Source organism: Tribolium castaneum, chromosome 5, assembly GCF_031307605.1.
Source record: "Tribolium castaneum strain GA2 chromosome 5, icTriCast1.1, whole genome shotgun sequence".
NCBI lineage: Eukaryota > Metazoa > Arthropoda > Insecta > Coleoptera > Tenebrionidae > Tribolium > Tribolium castaneum.
Genome location: NC_087398.1, coordinates 8,621,077 through 8,639,915, shown reverse-complemented (window position 1 = coordinate 8,639,915; position 18,839 = coordinate 8,621,077). Strand labels below are relative to the sequence as shown.

Below are 18,839 nucleotides of genomic sequence, written 5' to 3'. Positions count from 1 at the left end.
TTTGTGCAAGTAATTAACAAGTACCTACTGTATGCAGTAAACTTCTAATACGTGTTATACATGTAATAAATCAGTATTTCATGGCGTGGTGTGTCCGCTTGAGTTTATTAAAAGAGCATACGTCACAGATAAAACTATAATTAAAATGACAAAATCCAATTTCACACAACAATGCTTCCGAAATCTATGTTCGCGTTGCTGCTGCTCTACGTAATTTCTGATCCGAGCCGGTGTTCGGTCGAGTTCGTATATACTTTACCGCAGAATAAATGATTAACTCATATTGTACCACCTTTCCTACCACTTTTTTGTTTGACGTTTCCCAAAATTTGATAGAGCGTTTGGTATATCTTTATCATATTTGCTTTAAGTTTGCGAAAAAGTGTTTAGAGGAATTACAGGTCAAGTGAAAAGGGATTATAAGATTGCTCCATTCTCTGCTGCTTGGTCGCCATCAGCCCCAAACTGCCATAAACTATAAAGTGATTATTGCTCCCAATTATTCTATAACCCAGACTTCATTGTTGGAATTATTCACAACTAAAGTGAAATGAGTCTAAGCATTCTCGTGTGTTCATCTTCCACTTAAGGTTGCGTGATTCAGTGGCCAAAAGTCGATGCATAATTTTCTGGAACATAAAGCTAAAATTGATTACAAACTTCTTTCTTGCAGTAGCAGCAGTGTTTTGATTTAATTTATTTAAATAATAATATGCACTTGCAATGTTTTAGGGTTGCATTTACGAGGGTAGTTAAAAAATTGTAACAAAATGTGGTTGCAATTTTTTTGGTTTTAGCATATTTCTTGAACAAAATAGTGTTACTACTCAGTATGTATTGCAATTGAGAGAGCATAGAAGCATTAGAGAATTAGAATGTCTTTATTTGACCTATGTAACATCGCCAATTTTACAGTTCTGTACTTTTTGTATTTTTTACTGAACAATTTCAAAACCAATTTTTTTATAATACATAATTGACTCCGAGACCCAACAAAATAACCTAATTGGCGTGATGGGTATTTCAGGCAGGCGGAAGTGTTCTTGTTTTTCGTTATAATGTATTAAATAATTTACTCCTTTTTTATGCTTTAAGCTTCTCGTAATGAGTTTACAATTTATGTACGTATTCTTGTAGAAAAAAGTGCACGATTTCGAACGAATGAATTGTCTTGTCTCGTTCAATGCACGACTTTATTTTGCGTTACTCTAGACAGCCTTCATACCAGATGATTTGAATTGAAAGAATTGCTGCAATGCAATTTTCCTTAAGTGAATTACGAGGAAATACCTAACGTAGTTAGCAAATTATGAGGGTGTTTTTCAAAACAGAATTTATCAGGAAGTTGTCATTCAACACATTTCAAAACTTGAAAACCAACGAGAATTTCAGTATGTACGTGTTTTATATTATTTATAACAATGCTACGATAGAACATACTGTTATTTTAAGGTGGATATACCTACTCGTAAAATTAAAAAAAAATTAATGAGTAAAGTCTGAGCGTGGATATATGATTTTTCAATTTGGCAAATCGGAATAAACATCACCTACAATTATTTATGTTGTTGTTTTCATGTACCTATTTATTTTTGGAATTTAAAATAAACTAAGTACTATTTCCAATTTAAATTACGACTTCGGTATAGGTTTGTAATAATATGATGCACATACATAAAGATAGTGACTAAATGTTTTATTTATTAGTTATAGTTTTAACACTCTTAGTTGATTAATGCCCTACACCTATGAAAAGTGTTTATCTACGTACTAAGTCATACTCTGCAGTAATTCACAACGGAAGCGGATTACACACTACTTTAGTGTAATAAAAACAAAGAATTGGTCGCATAATTAGTAAAAATTCATACGGGGTGGAGCATTTGTTTTCTGAGATTCTATGGGTTCAGTTTGTTCGTTTTATGTCAAGAAACAATGTATTTTTTAAGACAATGAATAAATAATCGATAGTCACATGAATTTTTTATCTACTCTATTCAATTCTAGCACAGTTTGTGACATTTTTTTATTGTATGATACTAATCTCGGATATCAAATATTTTTTTATCAATATATTTAAATTCTTTTAACTGTACTTAATTCGTCCAATCAGAGAATCCGATTTTCATAATTTACTTCCGTTTGTTTAAGTTGTCTAAAGTCTTTTTGTGAGACATTTTTCTTCGATATTAACTTTAGACTTTCTACAAAGTTTGTCGCTTTTCCGAGTGGAAAAAGTTTATTATTGCAGTCATAATCGCTCATATAATAATACATTATTTTAGGTCATTTACATTTAATTTGCTTCAAGTACGTACATACTATATGTAATGTTTTTTTTTATTTATTGCTTTTGTACGTTTCGGACTCTGAAAAATCGGTGTGTGAAATAAATTACACATATTTTTCCTTTTGAAAGTATTCATTCAACTGATGAACGTTGAAAATTTCTAGAGTTATTTTGAGCGTTGTTCACAAATATTTAGGTCGTCACAACGATTTCTCAGACGTCTGGAATCTCGCTCTCCATCACTTTTATAATTTTGTTAAAAACTGCGTATCTGCTGACTTTTAACCGTTCTGAAGCAGCAGATTCTCGTTATCCTTAAAAATAGATGTAGATAATCTTGATCCTGTTTTGAAGCAACTGCATTTATTGATTATCAAATTTATTTATTCGAAAAAATTCAGCAGGAGATAATTTTAGTCCTGTAGCAGAATTCTAAAGATGCAGGACTGCAAAACTGCAAAAGTTCGACGAAAATGCGTGGGCTTTCGGTTCAGTAGAGGGGAGTGAAAGGAGGAGACATTGAGTGAGTCACTGCGAAGCGTATATGGTTCGCGTACGTCGGATGTTCTATGGCCAGATGTATTATACAATCGCAGACAATAATCGCTGTCCGTCCGGTCGATGGTCGTCCGTTATTATACTCGTATGATTGCACAAGGCCATCTTAAGTTATTTTGTTAATTTAAATATCTGCACCACTATACTACTTTTTAAGGAAACTCGTAGGAGTATGGTTTTGTTTTCTATATACATATCCTCTAGATTCTTTCTTCAAGCTAAGTTTATAGTCATTTGTTGTTTGTATGTTTTTCGACTCGGGCTGCCAACTTTCCCAATCATTTCACTCGGAAATACCAAAATTAATTGCAACTTAATCACGAAATCTTTAAAAATATGTTAACAAACCCGAACAGTTAAGAGTTTGTATAAAGTTTGTCCAGCGATATATTGTGAAATATTCCACTGGGTAGTCTATCCAATAGACTACTTGGACCTGCTGTTATTTTTATTTCAGTGAATTGAAGGTTTTTGTTCACCCATTTTCAAAAATTCGTACAAGTAGTCAGTTTGTTAGTCTGTCTCATTCTGTTGCCTTCAACTTGCCCATTAACGAAAAATGTGTTTTACAAGAAATTGTTGTAACGTTGTAAACTTACTAACTTTGAAAACAGTTTTTCAGAAATCTTTAGTAGAAATATTACAAAAATCTACACTTTTTGAGCTGATTAAAATGAAATTTTGTATTTTGATACAAGAAAAAGTTTTCCAGTAATCTTCAGACTTCTATTTTTACTTTTTAGTTCCTTTGGGTAGTAGAAGCGGAATTGAAATTGTTACCAAACGTCATATCATAGTAAAAAATGTTCGCTAAATTGGCCTTAAATCCTAAATGTAATAGAATTAGTTAAGTAAATATGTTGGAAAATAAAAGCACTTGGGTACCATTACAATGTTTCTTCTTAGGCCGGAAATTGTTCACCCTATTTTTTGTTTAATTTTTAAAGCATTGTAAGGGGTGACGGTGCTGACATTTCCGATGTTCAGTAGTTCGATACGTTCACAGTGACGGTGCAGTTTTTTTTTGAAGATTTCTTGGTAAATTTATAGAATTGAGTAGCTATAGAAATTTCAACTCTCTTTTTATTAAATTTTTGCATTAATGGGGGGTATTGAATGAACTTGACCGGTTTGAGAAGTTGCATCTGTTTGCTTTTTCAACCCTTCCTTTGTACCTTGTAGAAGATGTATGTGGGTAACCTAGATAGTAACTAGCTCTCTTGCTTTGCAGACCGCCACCGAAGAAGTTATCTGAAGACACCGGACTTGCAATATGCGCTAGAACCGACAATCGCTTCGCTTTGCCTACCCGCTTCTCTGCAAATTATTACTCCGTTCAGAAGCTTTTCTATACCCGCCGACCCATCAGTAACAACGTCAATACAGAAAACACAGAACAAAAGAGTACAAGAACGCAGTGACCCAAGATTATTTTTATATCACTCTCTAACAGTTTTAAGTAACGTTCGTTAACGACTCGTTGTGTTGTTCTTAAAACAATTTTTCGAAAGGATGGACAATAATTCCACCTGACTTGATTTTGTGAACCATAACTATATTTGGAGTGAATCGTTGCGCTTCGTCCAGTGTTTCTCGCGTCCAATTTGTACGAATTATTGACAAAAAGGCCTTCGCGCAATGGCAATGGTTAACATGAATAATTTACTTAATGGCAAGGACTCCCGCTGGCTTCAGCTTGAAGTCTGCAGAGAATTCCAAAGGAACAAATGCTCGAGACCGGACACCGAGTGTAAATTTGCACATCCACCAGCCAACGTCGAGGTCCAAAACGGCCGCGTGACGGCGTGCTACGACAGTATTAAGGTAAGAGCTTTTTCATATTTCTTGTTTAAACTATTGGCACAATAGTGTGTAACTATGAATTCAAAATCCGTTTTTATTGCTAATTTTCTAAATGTAGCAAGCCACTTTTTGTGATTGTTTACGTCAAGTTGGTAAGAGGCAGTTTTGCTTTTTCAGACACATTTCTTTTGAAGTCTGTACAATTTAAATGAAGAAATGTATCCGCGTTAAATTCGATTTCTGTGTCCGTTTGACTCGAAGCTTGAGCACCACCAGACACAGACAAGCAAAAAGACCAATTAATTTAAAACGTTGTTGGTAACATTCCTAAAAGCTTTATTTACTAAATGAGTTTAAAAATATTTGAGCAGGAATTCGATCAGGAATATTGGCGTACCTTTTTCTCTTGCCTAGTGCCTATCATCCGACATTCAAGAAACGGTTAATTAAAGAGTAAATATCCAAAATGTACGTGTTTTATTGATGATAATAATTACTGTGGTGAATGAAAGTGATTTAACAAGTGGTTTTACAACGAAATTGCAGGAACTGTGTTACCTACTCATATATATTTGTAACTAGTATAAATAAATAAATAAATAAATATGCGTATGGTGGTAATGCCAACACCCAAGTGCCAGAGTTTTGAGGTCGCATCTACATCCTTTGACCTGACCTAACGACCACTAACTAGTAGTGACCGGGACCGACGGCTTAACGTCTCCTCCGAAAGACGAACTAGTATAAGAACACACATGAGAGAAAAAGTGATTGAGATATTAAACCCTTGTTACTGATTTGTGCCAATTTGTAAACACAATAAATTCTTTGGAATATTTTGTGTTTTTATTACACACCTACATACCTAAAATTTAAGTGATGCATATAAAAGTACGCAAAGCAATAAAGACGTTTGCGTATTGCGAACTTTAGGTTCGTTATAACTGAATCCTACTGTAATCACACAAATGATGTAATCAGAAAGTCCATCAGGCAAAGAACATGTTCCAAAAAATACAAGAATACAGAGTTGGTTACCAGTAATATTGCTTAAAATTTAAAGAGATTTACTAAAAAATTTGTACGCTAGGGTCAATAAAACTGGGATATTTTTATTAAAAGTTTGCGGAAGACTTCAACAGATGGCGCCATAGGGTATAATCCTCTGCTCCTCCTCCGCATGTAGGAAAGTCTCGTAAACACTGAGATGATGTCATAAACTCGCATCTCCCGCTGCAACCACATACCACGTCTAAACCAAGCAAATATTAGAATTATCCGTTCAGTCAAATAGCAGATCATCTCGGAAGACAATAATTGAAAAACAGTCATTGGCACTAGTCAAGTCACTTTTTTTTTATCTATGTGCCTGTGTTACCTAAATGTGAAAAGATCTATTGATTTAGATAAAATAGTTAACGAAATAAAGTATACAACTGCTCAGGCACATGCGGAGAAATTGTTTGAAAAGAAGCAATTAAAAAAATTATAACATAACTTGTTTCAAAATTTGTCTATTATATCATCACAAATCTTTATTTTGCATAAAATCTAAAACCATTTGTTTGATATTTTAGGAATATTGGTCTTTTTTGCTATAGTTATAACTACTGATATAAAAAGGTTACAAAGTTCAGGTTTCTGCAGAAAATAAGGTGGATTTGTGATGACAACCGATAAATACGATTATGGTGCTAAAATAAAATCTCAGTTTAGTTTGCAGTCTTTTGACTGGACATTTTTTTAACGTCTAATTTATGAAAAGGATCCGATAATTTTCGTGGGTAAAATGAGCCGATTTTGTTTGAAACTTTCTCGGTCGTGTCGCTCTTATTATTCTCATCCTATAGTCTTATAATTTCACGTTCTAGTTGAGGGATTTATTCGAGGAAACAGGAGCATTTGTAGGAACATTGAAATTATAATAGGAACGGTGATGACATTATCGTAGAGTAGTTGTCACTGTCAGCCATATTTCCTATATTCCTAATTGGATATATTGTCAAATTTGAACAATATGAGAACCTACAGGATCTTCTGCGTCTGACTTAAGCATCTGTAACCAAAACTTTAATTGTTTAAATGTGTTCAGAAAATAAATTCGTCACTGTCAGATAATTCAAAACTTCAAAATATGAAGAATGTGAAACTTAATGTCAGGATTATTTTTAACTCAACTTCTGCATACGAGTATAAAAATCAGAATAAAACCATATAAAACAGCCATTTCTCTATTTAAGGTCTATTGTTTTTTTTCTATCTGAAATTGATTATACCAGGTTATCTTATTATTTATCTTATATTATTTTGGAATTATCATGCAATAACACGAATAACCAATGTATATTTTTCTGTGTAACCCGATAAATTTTGCAAATTTTAATTATTTAAGGCATTTAAGGCTATGATAAAGTACAGTGTTGTATGTGGTAACTAGGGACTTAATTCAAGATTTATGCATATAACCCGAGGGCTTTTAGATGCTCCACAGAAATCTTCTAGTTTATATCCTTGATACATAACTGCTGTTTATGCAATGTACATATTTACACACCTTTAAATGGTGCTTTTAAAATAGTTGTTTGTAAGTACAAATTTTTGGCGTTTTGACTTAGTGTTAACCAGCAACTTTTTAAGCAGAACATGACTAAATTAAAACATTCTCTTGCGTTTTGCGACCGGTGCTTGACCACCTGCTGCTACGCGTCGAGTCGCCGTGTTCTACCATTCAAGTTATAAATAAACGAGTGCCATACGTCATAATGCGCAAACGGAAGCGGGGTTGTCCGCTGCAAAGCAACAGTTGGTACAGCTGCAAATGTAGTTTTTGTATTCATATCTTCTCATATTTGTATCGCCATTCATTATTTGCTCATTGTGTGTGATTTGCATGACAAACTAATTAAATAACTCAAAGAGTCCATTAGATCTCTCGATTTTAACAGTCGTTGCTTCCTGATGGAATTTCAAAAATGCAAGTGGTCGTTTGACTCTGCTCAGATACGGCCTAGTGACAAAAGTATTGCGGGTGCTTTGCACGTAACCTTGCAAGAAATCACCGTGGATGTCTGCTGGACCGGGGCATTGCTAGGACGAGGAACCGGTCTGGAAAGGTCAAGTCGACGATGCAGTGCACTCCTGCAAAATTTTCAGCGCGCTCAGTGTCGTTCAAAAGGATAGCTGCATGAAATGTTAACTTTCCTTATTCTTAATTGATTGAAAAGACAATTAAAAACAGGAGCTCAATAAAATTTTAATACAGACTTTTGGCTTTACCTACGTACATTGTTTCAAAAGAATATTTTTGCAAAATTTGAAAAAAGGCTGTTTTTTCTGAGATTTTGGGAATCTAAAGCAGGAAACACTAGGTTTCGGCATTTTAGTTTAGCAGTAAATTAACTAGTAACAAGACTGAGGAAAGCCAATAATGGCAGGTTAATGATAGTTTTGATTTTACTGCGTCAGTGTTTTTCGCACGTTCCTGCAGAATTTTTATTTATAAGGTATACATATTATCATTTTAACATGAGATTTGAAAATTACTCATAATAATAACTATGATTATGATTCATAAGTTAAATAAATAACTTAAATTTGCTTTAGTTTGTGTCGCTTGTTTTTTTTTAATCTGGGAATGTTGAAATTACAGTTTACGACGTTGTGTGTTTGTACGTAAGCACAAATAATACTTACATATAATGTTATTTTGAATGAAGGGGTTTATCTCTAGTTATAACGGAAACACTTTATGCAATTAAGGGGTGGCAAACAATGAAATAATAGAGTTTGTTCTTAGGGTGTGTTGTGGACTTAACGATTTCAGTGCCCCTTTGGATGTAGACCTTCATATGTCTACATATGTCTGTTACCTACATGGAATTGTTCTTTCATCTTAATTTATTTTTAGTTTTCATACCTCAATGATAACACGCTTAGTAACAAAACTGGAATTACGAATATTGAAAATAAAATTAAAATTAAATAGTTTGTCGTAGGTACTTTATTTTAGAGGTTTTGAATTTTTTTGTTCTGCTATTGATGTTTAAGAAGTATGTAATAATATGAGTCAACAATCAACACTAATTTTGAATCTGAGTCATGCACTTGTGATTTTATTCTTATTTTCGTTATACGAATAGTTACTACTAAGGAAAAATTGTGTTATTTGGAGAAGTTTCCTTTTGTAGCTATCCATATGACATTACGGGTTTTAATAAAAAATCTTCGCCATTTTTATACCTTCATTGAACGAGGGTTGCTCCTTTAATCTTGGGCTCAGCTAAAGAAGCCATGACTGTTTGATGTACATTTTATTATCACATGAAAGATCAACCGTTTTTCAATTCAATTCAAAAAATATTGGGGCGTTTTAGAGTGTAGTAATACTTGTTTGTGTTAATCAAGTAATTAAATTTAATAACAAGTGATTTTTTCAAATTTCAAATGGAGATTAAGTTGTTAAGAATGTTTTAATAAAATTAAGAAAGTTGTTGATGGTTAGTTCTGTCCAATTAGCTATTGTTAGCTGTCATCATTGGAAAACAACGATTATGATTCAAGCAAAGTTTAGGAAAACGGTTACCAAAATGTAGATGCGATAATACTTACGGCTGTAAATATTAATCAGTAATAAAATCAATTAGTTTAAGTTTTTTACCAAAACTTTATTGTGTATTGTGTATACTTTTTTGTAACACTATAATTTTAAAACAAAAGATGGTTCTGTAGCATTTAGTAAGGCAAATAAGAATGTTGAAGAAAATATTATGTAGGTTGTCTGTCATACGTACTTTCACTAATAAGTCAATATCCTCCGACGCCGTACCTTCTAATAATGACTCACTCTTTGTAGTTCTGAAGATCAAATAGCATGTGTTTCAGTTTCTTTTTATTAAAGAAAATAATTATGTAAATGTTGATTTCTTAGTGACATGACCTTTAAAATGCAATTACAAAGTGCCCGATTTTGAAAAGTTGCTTTTGACTTGCTGCACTATTGAACTGTTTTCATAGACAATTATCCATCACGAAAATGCCAGGCCACATGCCGCCCAACAAACACTGCAGAAACCCGAAGAGTTAAAGCAGGAAATTCTAGCGCATCCACCTTATTTTTCTGATATTGCGCAGAGAGATTTTTATCTTTCCGATCTCTGCAGAAAATTTTGAATGACAAAAACATCTATTCTGAGGATGGGGTTCAAAATTTTCGTTCTGTAGAACGATCTTTTTTTTTTCAAATCGGAATCTAGTAATAGCTTGCAGGAAACAGGTCATAGAACGTAATGGCGGATACAGGTGCAGCCAACTATTAAAAATAGGGCACAAATGTAAATGTTGCAATAATATGATGTTGGAGTCACTTTAAAATATTTTTCGTATTTGATATTCTATAATATCTTACAGCTTGTAATCGCTAATCGTTTTAAACCTAATAATTAAAGAATTTAGCGATAATTTCTTATCATGTATTGTCATGGTTGCTTTTGATTCTCCCTAGACATGAGCGCTTGAATTTTTTATTAATCCTCGTATTTTCTGCGTTAGTAATTTTCACTAGATATAAGAAGAAGGCTTACGCTTCCATCATCTTTTTTGAAGTGAACACGTTTTCAAATACAAGTTGCATTAATTACTTTAATAAAAGTAGACATTTTTGGTTGTTTTGTGTTGTTTTTCCGCCGTTTTGGGCATTGAGTAAAAAATTTGCTATTCCTAACACCAACCAATGCCAACGCCAACGCTGGGCTAGCAGACGAATTTAACACCAGCTTTATGTAAAAACCGGATACGGAGCAGGACTTCGGTTCGAAACTGACGTATCAACGGTATCAATCGATAGGTTAGGCGCCACGACGCTGCCATGAGGAAGCGCAATGCCATTAGAAGCGTCGTCTCGCAGCTGTTTCATGAACTGTTTGCCTGAAAATCTAATAACTGCGCTCCTCTCTTTCTCGTTCTCTCGGCGACCCACGTTTATACACGGTTTAATGCTGTGTGTTTGTTTTAGTCGCTTTGAAGATACGATATCTGCATTCACATATTTGTGAATATGCTTTCCCTCAAATACCACTGCCCGTGACTTGAGCTTTTTTGCCTCTTCGATTACGGACAAAATGCATCTTTGTACAGTTCAGTAAAATCTGAAGTATGAGCAGCAATGTTCGTTTATTATGTTTTGAATGTTTAGAAAATGAGAAAATGTGGAAAATTGGTGTAAATTCTCTTTATAATAATAGGTACACATGTTTTTGCATAAGTGGACTTAAAATCTAAGCACCGTTTAAATTGCTTCGACGATGTTTAAACAAAATACGGAATTCAGTAAATAATTAAAAGTTTCAACGATTAAACTTGTTAACTTCTATTATTTTTGGAGGTATTGACAGTATTAAGAGTATTAAGAAGTCATTGGATACTTGTCCTTTCAAGCTAATCAATTGAAAGTAATTAAATTTTTACAAAAGCTATGGTTCGTTAAATTTAACTGAAGTTACAATGGTATTCAATTATGGTCTGGTGAATTAATTTAATTATCCTGATAGGCTATCCATCACTTTATTCCATAAACAAAATTCGTGTTAGACAGAAGTAAATTGCATCACTGTACAAATATTCATACGCGATTTAGTTTTTTGCACAACCGTTGACTCTGTTTTCGCGACGCGCGACGGAAGAGTAATTTTAATTTTACCGGTTGCTGAACGGTAAATATGTAAGTACATTACCTAATTTTCACTTGTGAATGATTTTTCAGAAAGGCATTACCTTAATTCTTTTATAAAATTTAAGCAAATAAAAAGACTACGAATTGTTAGTAGGTATTATCTGTATCCTATCTTTTATTAAAGTGAGTTTTGCATCAGGTCGTGCTGATTTTTTTTATTCTGCCGTAAATAAATGTCTCTAACATCGTTAAAGTTTAAATCTAATCCTGGATTAGATATTACCAACCTTCCAGTACTCTATTATCCTTGTCCTATATCTATGAATCTATCAAGATTTTAATTCCAGAATATTTTCTTATTATTATTATTATTATTATTATTATTATTATTATTTGTAATAGGCGAATTGAAATTTGAATTCAATTAAAATGTTTCATGAACCGACCCTTATACCGTTCCTAAAAAGAATGCCTATGTATAATAAACTTTGAATAAACTACTAATTCCACATCAAAACACAGACACGCTTTTGCTTATTTGTTATAGACCACTAAACCATAGCATACAGGTCAAATACATATGAATGAATGTAAATGACTGCAGTCGAAGCAATGCTAGCCTGTTTTTCCAATTTTGGCGCTGCATGGAAATATACTCGTATTTAGTTTTTTTTAGAAACCTCAATCGGCTACTAACTGTCATGTTTTGTGTTTTTTTGCCGGTTGGATAATTACGTTTTGTGCTAGCTACTTTCACCTTATTTCATAAAAGGTTAGCGAACAAAAGCAGTATTTGTCAAGACCACGTTGTTTTTTAGTTTGTATAAACGGAAATGTAAATACGCACTTCGATATTGAACGGCAATTGAAAATTTGAAATGTGATTTTCCAATTATGTTCATGCAGCTTCGATAACAATCACATGATAATCTCCCTTTGTAATTTTAATATGACCCAATATCTGTACAAAAAATAGCAACTACATGATGTTACTATGGTATCATCAATGTCAAATCAGAGGCGAAATTTAGGTGTTTTTCTTGACTCACAAAGATTTTGAGTTGCTATTTGTTCAAAAATGTGTTTTCCAAAAACACCAAACCAAACCCTGAGGTGATTACTGTTTTCGGTGATAATAGGCATAGGTATATAGGCACTTGAATCAAGGGTGGATTGCTATTATTTTTAGGTTTTCAAATATTAACAGTTGACTTCGATGAGAATTTATGGAAAAATCTGAATATTTATATGGAAAAAACGTTGTAGGCATGTCCAACAGTAATTGTTATCCGTGTTACGAAATTCCAAAAAGCGTTCTTTGTTGTACTGTGCTTTCAATCAAATTTAGTTGAATTTATTTTAAATCCAATATCACAAAATATTGGCGTTTCCTTGATTTATCCCGTTGCTCTATTGATGGAAGTACAAAATTCCGATTATATTTACACCGCATTTATAAAAACGTATTATTAACTGCGAAATTATTTGTATACTTTATTTTTGTTATCTAACTGAAATAATTAATAAAGAATTATCTGCTGCCGCCGGATGACTGAACTAAATGATTGTGATTTTGTCGTCAAATTGTCAAGAAATTTGAATTTATGGTATCACCAGCTTTGATTAATTGAATTCACACATTTTTGTCATTCATTTTCGAGAGACAGCCGCAAGCGTAGCCGTCACCTGCAACAACTTGATATAACAAATTAGAACGATTACGAACAATTCAGTGATGCCAATAAATTTTTGTCACAATCATTAACAGTCAGCCGGTATTTTAGTATGATGGTGATGGCGCGTGTACATTGGAGGGTGTTCTCTTTTTTAATATATGTTTTCATTTCAGGTGAGTTGTTGGAACGTGAGCGCGAGCGCGCAGTCATTGGGCCGCCAGCCCGGCATTAAGATAAGGTAAAGTCTTGAATTTATTAAACCTAAATTTCACCAATTTTCTTAAATGGGCGATTAAATTGTACGTAATTTGTTTCACGCCGGTCCCCGTTATATTAAAACTCCTTCGGAAATTCTCAACAATTTCCCGATACTGAGCTGGCTTAGATACGAGAAAATGCTCGAAGCGGAGGCCAACTTTGGCGCCGATGTTACAGTTCTGAAATTTTATGTTCAATTGTGTTCCTTGCCGCTGCGACGCTATCCTCGTAATGTGGACCTCCACCACGCTTTTTAATCTACGCTTTAATTTCAACACCCCATTTTCGGTTGTATCTAAAAAGTAGTCTTGCATTAATGAAGTCGTAAAATTGTTCAGAATCGTTTTCTACGCCTATCGTTCTCTTCGTGTTTTCTCAACTTGATCTGGTTATGATACGAACCGACCAACCTCCTCTCATTCCAAATTTCGAATTTCTCGGTCGTTTCAACTCCTTGTAAGACCATTTGCTCGGGTGTTTCGTTGTTGCCACCGCCACATTGGCGATATTAAATTTCAACATTAAGCTTATAATTTCACAACTTTGGAAGACCTAATTTGCTATGATACAAATTAGTTCGATGCAATTATTTCAGTAATGCACTCCTTCTTGCTTTACAAACTTGCCTTTGGAGCAATTAACTCAAGGAGACGATGTTTTTCTGTGCTATAACGATCTTCGACTCAGTTTTTCGATTGAAGCACTTCTTTTTGTAATTGCATAAATCTAGTGGCTTTTAAATTGCTGATTTGTCTTACAATGTATATGTTTTTACTTTTTCACCAAGAATTTCAACGGATTCAGGATTGCTTAAAAGATCATGTCGGAAGTTTATCTAATAGGGAAAAGGCACTTAATATGGGAAGAATACTCCCTATTGTGTTCTATACCCTTCATAAATGTAGGGGAAATTTGTCCTTTCTTTTGAGTTCAATGTACTCATACGTGATATCCTTCTTACAGGGTATTCGAATGGAGCTAATGGACCTGAATGTGGTATATTTGACACTATTTGGTAAAAGAAAAGATTTCTAAGGCAATATTATTGGAAAAAATCTACTATTTTATTCGTCTTCTCTGCACTTTCTAATATCTTTAGCCGCTTTGAAATTGAAATGTCGCCGCAATGCTGGCAGCAGCAAACTATGATCTTGGTGATCGTAAAGTGTGTGCAGTAAAAACTCTAACTCTTTTATGTACGTATATGCAAACAGCCATAGGGCTTTATTGCCACTAAACCTAATCTCACACAAAGCACGTTTTTTGTTGATTCGTTCTGAAGTACGATCAGTTTCAATTTCCTTACTTGTTGATCATCATTTTTTACGATAATTAATCAGAAATTAATATCGTACGTATTACTTATCGATTACGATCAGTAGACGCTGTTTGAAAAAAAATGCATCGACAAATTATAGTATTTCTGTATTTGGTACAATATGTAAGTCCTTTGTAACTTTGTATAATACGGGAACTGAATATCTATGGCGGTATTTGAATTTAAGAGCCTATATTCGTATTTTTAAGCAGGAACACGTACACATAACCGAAGTGAAATTTCCTTACGAAAAGTGTAACCTTTTAGAATAAATAAACTTAGAATCCGATCCTTTTTTGTATTTATCTAAGGCGAAGGTTTGATAAGTAAAACACAGAAATAGTAACCAACGGTACACAGCACGATATTCTCTAGGCTAGGAATATTTCAGATTAGATATAGATAGCTTTAGGGTTCTTTGAGTTCAGAAATACGAAAGTGCAGGATAGCCGCTCAACAAGAGACAGAGAAATCTCATTTGGTACACTATGGCAAACTACTCACAAACTTCGTATATCCATTGACAGTTTCTTCAAAATACCTACATTTTCCCTAAGCTTTTCAGTTTTTATAAAAACCTATATTTCTGTTTATAAGGAAAGATATTGTATGTTTATAAGAAGCCTGATGCGACTTTGCAACAAAAACTAAAAATACAAAGACGAATATAGACGTAAAATGCGTAATTGCGTCATCGAGAACAGACATTTGCTTTGCTTTAGAAACAATGTTTACAGCAAAGCTTCCATTCGTTTTCATTAAAGAAACTCTTTCCGTTTTCTTCGCTTGTGGAGAATTACCAACTCCATCTCGATTCCCTCACCTCAGACAGTTTCGAGTTCGCAATGGAAACCCAAGGGAAATTTGTGCCCGTTCGGAAAAAATGGAATTAACATGCTTTCTGACACCAAAAGGGTAAAACGTCCTTTTTATACAATGATTCGAGAATTAGGGAAGCAAATCTACCTAAGGGCTGCTTTAAGAAAATCGCGTAAATTTATTCGCAGTTTTTTAAATACCTAATTAGGTTAATTGCGAGGAAACGTTTCCTTTTGCAAATTAAAAAGCGATTTGATTTAAATATTCCATCAACTTTTTGTTGAGCTGTCAAACTCAACATTTTTATAATAAACGTGTTCAAACGAAGATAATTTCAATTTTATTAGCTTATGCGTGCCACACTGCCAGACCTTCCCAGAACTAAGTGCATTGATTTCGAGACATTATTTTTGTTAGCTCGTTGAACTTTTCTTTGATATGAGTTTTGGATAAAAGCGGTATTGGTTGACATTTTGTATTGTAGCGACACATCGTTAGGTTGTAGAGGCCATTGTCAGGTATCGCTTCGGAAAGTCTACACAGCGTAGTTTTCAGGGGTAGTTCTTATATACAGCCGCCCACGCTGAGGCGATTTGCTTTTATCTATTCTGCACGGAGAACTTTCTATTGGACGTCTGAATATTACTTCCACCGAATGTGCAATCGCCGCCAAGAAAAGCACTATCAACTTTCATTGTAAATGTGGGCATGCATCCACGAATATTTTACTCGGCACATTGACGAGCTTTGTAGTTTGCTTCCAATCACCTAAAGAGGTGTGGGATCGGGTTTTTGTACACTCAAAATATCAATGAACTATGATAAACATGCGATCGTAGCGAAAATATAAAATAGCATGTAATACTTTATCCCGGAGCTTTTATTATCAACTTTCTTTAATGTCTGCGCACTTTCAAATAACTCTCTGTCATCTCCGAAGGTAATTAACTTTTTAATTGCCGAATGATGGAATTAGTTTTTTTATTGTTTGACAACAATTATCAGTTATTTATTATTTGTTTGGCCTAAATATTTAATACATGCCATTTTATAGCCTTTTTCATTTTTTCCGAGATCATTCCGTTATTTCCTCCTATAACTAATAAAATCTGGTCTTAGCTACGGGAAAAATTCAGTCGAACTTTTCTTAGTCGAATCCTTCAAATGCAAGAAGATTTTTTCTAATCATTCTAATTATTTCAATTCGTACTCGTAAGATAGATTTCTGGTGGTTTTTTTCAACTTTGTTCATTTTCTTCTCCTACCAGCACAATTGTTAAAATCATCCAGTTCAGGAAAGAAGGTGGCCACCAATTTAATTTGATTGGAACTACTTTTAAGAACGTTTCAAATGACTCACAATGGAATTTAGGCAATCATTGTAAAAGTGAATGTTTCCCCGGGCTGTGAATATTGCATGACAAAAGGACGTGGGAAGACTGATCTAAAATTGGGGAATATGTCGTGGTCTTAATAACTATGAATTAATTTGGCGAAAACTTGAGACGACTGAAACTGTAGATTCAGCAGTCGGACGCGGACAAATTAATAAAACGTTATTCGTTATACCCGTGGGTAGCGTACGCGAGAGGCGAGGTCAAATTGCTCGTTCTAATAAATTAGTGTCGTTACCGGCATGTATGTATCATCGTAACGTAATCGGATTCACCATCTGATATTAACTAACAAGTGACAAAAGGGGTGCCTGAGTATTAATATGATATTGAAGGACAAAATTGCTTTTGGGGGCCTTTTTATTTGAATTTTCCGTGTGTTTTTTCAGCTTTAATACTCAAAAGTCCAATACTAGATTTTTAGTAATGCGAATTTCAGAAGTTAAAATTTTACCGTAATGTCAGTCGTTTTTATAGTCCTCGAATAATTTGTTCCGCCAAGCTAATAAACTAAGAGGTCGCATTTTTTAAATACACTGTTTTACTGTTGGGTGTGATGTGTTAAATGTCATTACTTGTGCTGAAAAGAGAGTGAAGATATTAAGAGTCATACTTTGTGTTTAGCTTTCTACATGAGTTTTATTGTTAGCTTTTTGACAAAACACATTAGATTATGAAACCATGAAAGCTGGAAGGTGTGTAATTGTAAAGGAAAAGGATGCGATGCAGAATTTTGGTTATGAGTGAGTTTATCCAAGTAGGTAAATTAATTAGCCATTACTGGTAGCAACCTGCTACGATGAGGCGAGGTTATGGGTTGGAATATAACGAAGGGGTTCGCAAGCCGCTTTCTTCGCCGAGTCCAACGAGTTGGTGCCGCATATTTATTTGCTTTCGTTCTTCTCTTACTTGGAATGCCAGACATAATGCGAATTTATGGCATGATATAGGAGAGGCTGATCTGCACCACTACTTTCGCATTTTATCCGCTAGCAAAGAATAAACCATAAAATACTTAGAAAAAAATGAAAAAATATACCTGCGTCATGCATACAAAATTAAAAACCGCCTAAAATGCGCACCGGGAATAATAAATTTTATCCGAGGATATAGAAACCTTCATGTTAGGAAGGGAGTGTTGAAGCAATTATTCTTGTATTTAAATACTGCGGACGTAACTTGGCCATTAAGGTTGCTTCGCTTTTTTTGTGATTAAGACATCGCACAAAATTATTTTTAATTCAAGAGTCAGGTTGGAAAAATCATTCCATAATTTGCATCGTCATGCAAATTCATATTTTTATGAATTATGTACCTAGCTTAACATTGTGTTGACTAATTAAGAAGTTACGAACAGATTGTGTTTTAAGCACGAGTACCTAATAAATATTAGTAGGCAACACTGCTTAATTAAATACGTAGATCTTTCGGAATAGAAATTTAGAATAGAGTGTAACCAATTTTTTTATTATCATCATTTGTGACAGCATATTCATAAACTTGTTGCAAAAGTCAAATCTTAATGCTAAAGTTCAGTTGAAACACGGTCGAATACTAATCAGTTAGTATTTCCTGTATCATCGCGAAAGTAAAATAATGGAGACCGAAGTGATTATGTGAAGAACTCGTCGATGCATACCTAATTATACATTTACAATTTTAAAGAAATTTTCGAGATCTTTGGACAAAAACTTGTGGCTCAGTACCCTGGGAAGCTTATTATTTACAAAATTGGAAAATATCGATGTTATAGTTATGATTAGGGTATTTTTTAGGCCCTAAAAGTTCCAGAGACTGATTCTAACTAAAGTTTAGAACCTCAATAGGTTATGACGCTTTGGCCAACTTACTTCGCAATTCGACTGGAAACATAGACCCACCTCTAAACTTAGTAATCAAGTAGCAGTTACCAACCATTAGTTACAACAAATATTACGCCAGATTAAAATTCAGGAATGTTTAAAATTTGGTAAAAAATTCTCGAAACAAGAGGCAGAATTTTCGTCTTAATCTAACGGTACCTACAACTGTGGCACTTTCAATAATACCGACATTC

The 18,839-nt window shown here is 33.9% G+C and overlaps 1 protein-coding gene across 24 annotated transcripts in view; it reads left to right on the top strand.

Annotated features, from left to right (window-relative positions):
* mbl (muscleblind) overlaps nucleotides 1–18,839 on the top strand; it is an 80,652-nt gene that overhangs the window by 17,930 nt on the left and 43,883 nt on the right. For 18 of the 24 annotated variants that reach the window (XR_010334430.1, XR_001574922.2, XR_010334435.1 and 15 more), the window contains exon 2: nucleotides 4,080–4,672. The exons of 1 other annotated variant lie outside the window; for it this stretch is intronic. Coding sequence is in view for 15 of the 23 variants with exons in the window: in XM_064357059.1 (XP_064213129.1) it covers nucleotides 4,487–4,672 (186 nt within the window). In the remaining 8 variants the exon portion in view is untranslated. Of the gene's footprint in view, nucleotides 1–4,079; nucleotides 4,673–4,828; nucleotides 5,488–13,167; nucleotides 13,233–18,839 lie in introns of those variants that run through there. 5 more of the 24 variants (XR_010334432.1, XR_010334433.1, XR_010334431.1 and 2 more) reach the window with 3 other exon arrangements.